This window comes from Poecilia latipinna, unplaced genomic scaffold, assembly GCF_001443285.1.
Source record: "Poecilia latipinna isolate Pla-1442-1.1 unplaced genomic scaffold, P_latipinna-1.0 Scaffold1712, whole genome shotgun sequence".
Lineage (NCBI taxonomy): Eukaryota > Metazoa > Chordata > Actinopteri > Cyprinodontiformes > Poeciliidae > Poecilia > Poecilia latipinna.
In genome coordinates, this window is record NW_015114328.1 from 70,901 (window position 1) to 77,738 (window position 6,838).

The 6,838-nt window shown below is 39.5% G+C and overlaps 1 protein-coding gene across 1 annotated transcript in view; it reads left to right on the plus strand.

The window, feature by feature from the left end:
* The window catches only part of phf14 (PHD finger protein 14), a 104,873-nt gene that overhangs the window by 56,023 nt on the left and 42,012 nt on the right, over positions 1-6,838 (plus strand). Inside the window, exons 14-15 of the mRNA XM_015060417.1 lie at positions 60-122; positions 663-784. Coding sequence (XP_014915903.1) covers positions 60-122; positions 663-784 — 185 coding nt within the window. The remainder of the gene's footprint in view (positions 1-59; positions 123-662; positions 785-6,838) is intronic.

Sequence of the window (6,838 nt, forward strand, 5' to 3'; positions counted from 1 at the left end):
GGGCGGTACCGCCCATGTTGAGAACCGCTATGCTAAAGTGAAATGTTTGTGCTTCACAGAGAACCAGGGGCCAGAAGAGAAAAAGAGTTCCTATCTCTGAAGAACGAGAAGAGAAAGTGGAGGTTAGTCACTTCTTCTTGCTGCTGTTCACAAATCTTTGTAGATATATCATTTTCTGATTTGTTTTCTTTTTTTTCTTCACTAGTTTTTTCTTCAGACTACATAATTTTGCTTGGCAGATGCAAATCTCCCATTAATGTAATTCTCCAAATCTTGTTTTCTTTACATAAAAATGATGGATCAAGTGACAGATGGTGAATGTTTGGATTCTCTGCTCACTTCATCAGAAAACTGCTCAAATACTCTCCACATGATGCAGAGGTTCTAGTGGTTGCTGGGACTCATGTCTTATGCTTACACTGGTTCAGTAAACTTCCAAAGCACACACCACCATGCTGGCGACCCTGAGGATCCTCTCTGAAAGAAGAACAGGTCCAGCGTTTGGTTTTGAAGCCAGAAATGTTTGTGTATGATTTGGAAGTGAAGGAGTTCTACTTTTCAGCACATTGTACTCTCTCCACAGTTTTAGCTTTCATTTTTATTTCCAAGGCTCAAACAAGCACCCATCCAGCTCTCATTTCTAATCAGCCGTGTTTCCATAGGAACCACTGCCACGGGAACGCAGACAACGCCAGTCTGCGGTGCAGAAAAAACCCAAAGCTGATGACACAAGAACCGAGTGTTCGACTTGCAAAGGACCAGGCGACAATGAAAATCTAGTGAGGTGAGGCAATGTGTGTGTCTGTATAAGAGAACCAGCTTGGGCTATTCCACATGGTGAGTGTATGTGTGTGAGTGTGCATTCCTTGAGAGGTCCATATTTGTGTGTGTGTGTGTGTCTCCTGGAGGAGCCATATCCTCCTGATGATTAAAATTCAGTCTTCATTAGACTCCGGCCGCTGGGCTGTGCAGAGTGTGGGGGCTGAGGTTGTCCTCTCCACAGGACCCTATATTGACCTGCCACATACATTTGCTCTCTTGATTAAGGTGTAATGAATAGCACAATTAATTCCCCTCCTCTCTTGAGGTATCAGGTGTTTGGCATCTAATCAATAGGATTCTTCTTTGCTGTTCTTTGAAACCCAGCATATGCCTTGATAGCACATTGTCATGTAGTGACCATTTTAGGTTTAAACCATAACGCCAGACTCTGGGTTGAGCAGAACCTTTATTTTTCCTGAAGCAGGTTATCAGTTGTTATCAGTTGTAGTGATACTGAAGTGTTTGGTGTGTGAGGAGGAGTCGTCTTTCTTTTTTCACCATCATTCATTGCCTCTCTGTATCTTATTAAATGGTAACAGAGAAACGTTATGACATGAAAAACTGTAATTTTTTATTTTATTATTTTTTTTCATTAGAGTTGGTTGGACATTTTCCTCTCTTTATGTTCAAATGAGATAACAGATTTTAGTAAAAGTTGTAAAAGCTTTCAAAGAGTGGAGAGAACATTTTGATGATAAAAGCAACAGCGGGGAAATATTGCTCGACGGTAACCATCACTTACTAAAAAACTAAACATATCTTCTCAGTTTAAAACATAGGGATGTTTGAGTGAACCCCTAAATTGACTGGAAAATAGTACATTCTCATTAACCTGTCAAGATGCTTTTTAATGTGTCGATATTTTCACCAGATTGTATGAAAGCCACCAGCTCCTGATTATTTTAAGGTGAAAATGGTCAATTATGATTCCATAAAGCTAGTGACTGGTGAGGTTAGTTTAGTAAGCAAAACTGTAAGATACATACTTTTGAAAGATAAATAAGTTTCAGAAAATGGCTTTTTGATGAAGTTTGTGAAGTTGAGGAATAGCAGAAGGCAAAGCAATTACAGATTACACTAAATTAGTCATTGATTTATCATACCTCTGTTAGGCTTTTGTTATCAATATTTAATGAATAAAATAAACATTTTTCTGTTTTATGTCTGTAAATTACCTTGTATAGCTCCATATTGCTGTTTTTGACTTGTTTTCATACTTTCTTTCTGTATTGTACAAACATTTCCCAAAGTTTTCCATGTCCTTCATTAAGTAATTATGTTTCTGTGTAATTCCTTTATTACAAGCTCCCTCTGTCTTTCCACATTGATAAGAACTTAAGTGCCATTCAAATGAGTTCATTTCCTGTCAGCTATTTATTAGAGTTTTCAAGTATTTTCTTGTTGTTGACTTTCAGATTTCAGCTTTGCAATTTTGTGAATGTTCTTTCTTTTACCATCCAGTCATGGAATACTCAAATGGAGAGGACATTTCTTTATGGGTGTGCCTATAAATCAGCTCAGATTTACCTAATTTTGGGAGATCACTGATCAACCAATACTTATATGTGAAGCTGGTCTTGTCTACCTCTAAAGGTCTAAAAATCAACCACTGTCCTCTTCTCCTCTTCAGTAAGAGAAGAGGAGAAGTCAAATGTCTCTTTGGTAAGAGACATTTGACTGACAGACCGGCCCACCAGATTATGTCTGCACATTTGCATTTAACAATAGTCACCCTACTGTTGTCAACTCAGTGACTTTCTTGCTATCTTTAAAAACATTTTAGACAAAAAAAAGTCAGTATTGGCCAAATCAGAATCGGCCAGAAAACTGCAATCAATGCATCCCTAATTTTCTTTTGACTTATGTCCGAGAAAGAAGACTTGTTGTAGATTTGGTAAGTAGATAAACTTACTGTCATTGTTAAGAGAGTCAGAGTGATTCTGTTAATTCCAAGGATTTACATCACAGGACAAATTAGAATAAGCAGCTCTTTAATATTCTCTAAAATGACTTAACTTTTGTGATCAGCAAGTTGGAGAACCTATAAGGAAGATAGAGCTTTAGCAGTTTACTGATGTATAACGTACGAAAACACAAGGTCAAGGTGAGAAGGCATCAGCCGAGGTCAGATATAGGTCATCTAGCTTCCCTTCAGTCTGTGAAGGGTTGCAAAGCCATTTCGAAACAATCTAAGCCCAGTTATATTCGGCTGACTGCGCATTCTTAAAAAGGTTTTATCTCATGTATCTAAAATTAAGGCTCGGCACAAGTGTAAGGACTCCATCTTAGACTGTACATGCCTGAGGTAGTATGTTGAAAGTCATGGCAGGATAATTAGGGAAAAAAACACAAAGCAAAGGTGATTTTTTATTTTTATTTTTTAGAATGGTTGACAGCAGAATTCCTCCTTCCTGCTGTGGCAACATAGCTCAGGGTTGCAAAGTTTCCTCTGGATAAACAAAATATACTGCTCAAAAAAATAAAGGGAACATTTCACTTTAATTTTGTGTGTGGCTCCAAATCCAGGCCTCCATTGGTTAATAAATTTGATTTCCATTGATGATTTTAGTGTGATTTTGTTATCAGCACATTCAACTTTGTACAGAACAAAATATTCAATGAGAATATTTCATTCATTCAGATCTAGGATGTGTTATTTGAGTGTTCCCTTTATTTTTTTGAGCAGTGTAGTTCTGAAACAATATTCTTGGGACAGATGAGCCCACAGTACAGCTCCCTAATGAATGGAACCATGTGGGGAAAACCAAACAGCACAAATGCTCCCTATCAAATGTCAACCACGGTGTGTGTGTGTGGGGGGGGGGGGGGCAGGGGATTTTCTGGGCTTCCTGTGCAGCCATAGAACCTCAGAACCTTTTAGTCTTTGACCTTGAACTCTATTTGTACATTAAAGTATTGTAGAGTCAGAGGTCAGGCTATTTGACCAACAAGGACGTGTTTTCCATTCATAACTGTACCTTTAATATGTATGTTTCATAATTTTACACAGTGATGTTTAAAGACAGACAACAGTAAGAATCCCACTATGATTATTTAGTACTACAGTCAGAAGCTACATATTGTCGATGTTTTGCTGAATGCTCTTGATGCAGCGTTAGTTTGGAGGGTTTCTGGTCAGGGTGTGAGGTGTGCTGCCCTGACTCTTTCTATCTTTGCATTGCACAGGTTGTGAGAGCCGGGGCAGCCACCTCACCTCCCATAAAATGTCGGGACTGATGGCCATTGGCTTAGAGACAGAGAGGCAAATTGAGGCTCAAGTCAGAAGGAAGAACCACACCTTCCCATCGCTTCGCCAAGCACGTCTGAACCAAACTGGACCAGCAGCTGTCCAACCAACAATTTTACCTGAACTTTTGGATCTGAACCCTAAATGCTGAAATTTATTTTCATTCTTTTGGTAGTTTGGGGCTTGTACATACTGACAGCATCTTAGTGGACTATTGTGTGTTAAAATTTCTTTAGTACAATACTTGTTTCTGTTGGTAAAGGAATTTTTTATTGATATAATTAATTGTATTTGGCAGGAAAATGTTTATTGTGTTAGAGTTATTGATTTACCCTCTGATGCTATTCATTTATAGGTAGATCACAGAGGCTTTAGATTGTTGTTTCACCTTAAAACCTGTTAACGAGAGACTTTTTGGATTGCAGTCTGCTGGATTTGGTTGACAGTGAGAAAGCAGCATAGTGTCCATCTGCTGAACATTTTTTTCAGCAGCTCAATCCTCTCCTCGCTCCCTCTGCCAAAATCTGATTGTCTTTAAAATCAACGTGAGATTTTTCTGCCTTTTTTTGCCTGGCTGACCTTCTAATCAGTTCTAATCAGTATTATTGATTGAATTCCAATGCCAATCACCCGCAGCAACTCGGCATGAGTAATTAGACCACTTGAGCCGTGGCTTTCTAGGTTTTCCTGTGTTGTGATTTAGTTTGAAGTATGCTGAGGACCACAAGAAAAGAAAAGTGTGGTCCATTTAGCACTGAACTAATGCTACTGCAGTAGGAGCAGGTTAGTTGTAGTTAGCAGCAGCAGCATTTAGATATTAGTCTGAATGTGTTTAGAGTGATCGAACATGAAGAAGTCTTCCAGTGTGTCAATATGTTGAAGTGACAGCTGAACAGACCCGTCCTCAGAGACGTGGCCTGGTTGGTCTCCATGTCCCCACTCGCTGGCCTGTCTGGGCTCATGACAGCAGTCACATCTTGGCCTCATGTCACTCTGTTCCCCGCTCTGGACCTATATATGCATGCTTTAGGGAGCCATCAGACCAGCCCAGTTAGCTGAAGGAATCAAGCAGCTGCAGAAAATTTGTTTGCTGCTCATTTCTGTTTCAGCTCTAAGATGCATGACAATGTATTTGCATAGATTAGGTAAATATTACACAACTTCCAACAAAGTGATGTGATCTTACAGAAGTCTGAATGCTAGGTAGTATGATGATGTGTACAGTATTTATTGAAGAGGCTGAACTGTCTTTTTGTTTTGTGCCTGTGCAGCTTCTTAAACATGGATCATATCTTGTGTTGTGAAATCTGATTTGTGACGTAGCCATGAGACATGAGACTGTGTTTTCTTTGCCAAACATTTGTTTACAGTGATGCTTTTGAGGGAACATTTTGATCTCTGCTGTACTGTAAGATGAAGTAAGAGTGTGAATGTTGCTTCTGTTGTCTATGTCATGTGTCTCAGCGTCTGGCCTTTAGCTCTTGGAAATTAAGTGGCGCTTTAATAAACTCTTGATTTTTTTCACCTTATTGCTGCAGTGATAAATGAGTGTCAGACAGCTAATTAATTGTTGTAAAGGTGCGGCATCGGCGGTCCGTTTGTGCGTGTAATGCCCCCTGTCAGCAGTGATTTATCACCTGGGAAGTGGCCCTCTTGCTTTCATGAGGGCTGCTCAAATGAAATGTTACTTCTCAACCTATGCAGAGTAAAGTCTTAAATGCATCAGCAGGAGGATGTGAACTTATGTTAAAAATAAGCAGTAATAACTTATATGGTGATGATGATTTGCAGGATATTTGCTTTTGCCGTTTCTTATCCCTTTTTTTAACTGAAGTCCCATCGAACTCCGGGGTCGCTTTCACCTGCAAGACCTGCCCAAGGCAGCAACCACACAATCTAAAGCTGCACAGCGCTATTAAATAACACAACTCCATATATAAAAAATAATGAACAGTTAAAGGTTACAGTACTGCTGGTTGTCAGCTGCTCTGCACACCAGACAGTGAGGGGATGACGGACACAAGGTTGTTATGTGATGGACATGGGACATTTTACGGTGTGGAAAGAACAGCAAATAAAATCAGCTAAAAAGATGAACTACTCTGTGTGGAGAAAAAACAATCCCCACTTCCTGAACAACAACAGGGTGACAGCAGAGATCCCCCCCATGAACATGAAGAAACCTCCACTAAACCCCAGTTCACAATAACCGGAGTTCAGAGAACAGTAAACTATTTCTATCGGTTATCACTGACACATCCAGAACAATGAGCCTGAGACATTTAACAGACATAACCAAGTGGCGGGCATAGTGTACAGCAGCGGTCCCCAAACTTTTTCCTATGAGGGCCACATAACTTTTCCATTCTCTGGTGGGGGGCCGGAGTCAGTTTGTAACAGAAAAAGTGTGACGATTGCAGGAGTGCCTAAATGTAAAAATGTATTGTTTTCCAGAAAGCACAATCAAATAACCCTCTCTGGGTTCTTCACAGAAAAAAAAATCCAGGAAATAACACTATTTATGAATTAAATACCGTATTTTACAGACAGTAAGCCGCAACTCCAAAGTTTAAAAAAAAAAAAAAAAAAGTAAACATATACATATAAGCCGCAGATATCTCTGCTGCTCCAGGTTTTCCATAACGATGCAGCAGAGGGGGGCGGACACCCAACATTTGAGTCACAACAGGTTAATTGAATATCACAATTCAATACAGTTGAAAAAGAAAAAGTTGCCAAGTTTAGATTTAACTGAACTGATTACGGTAA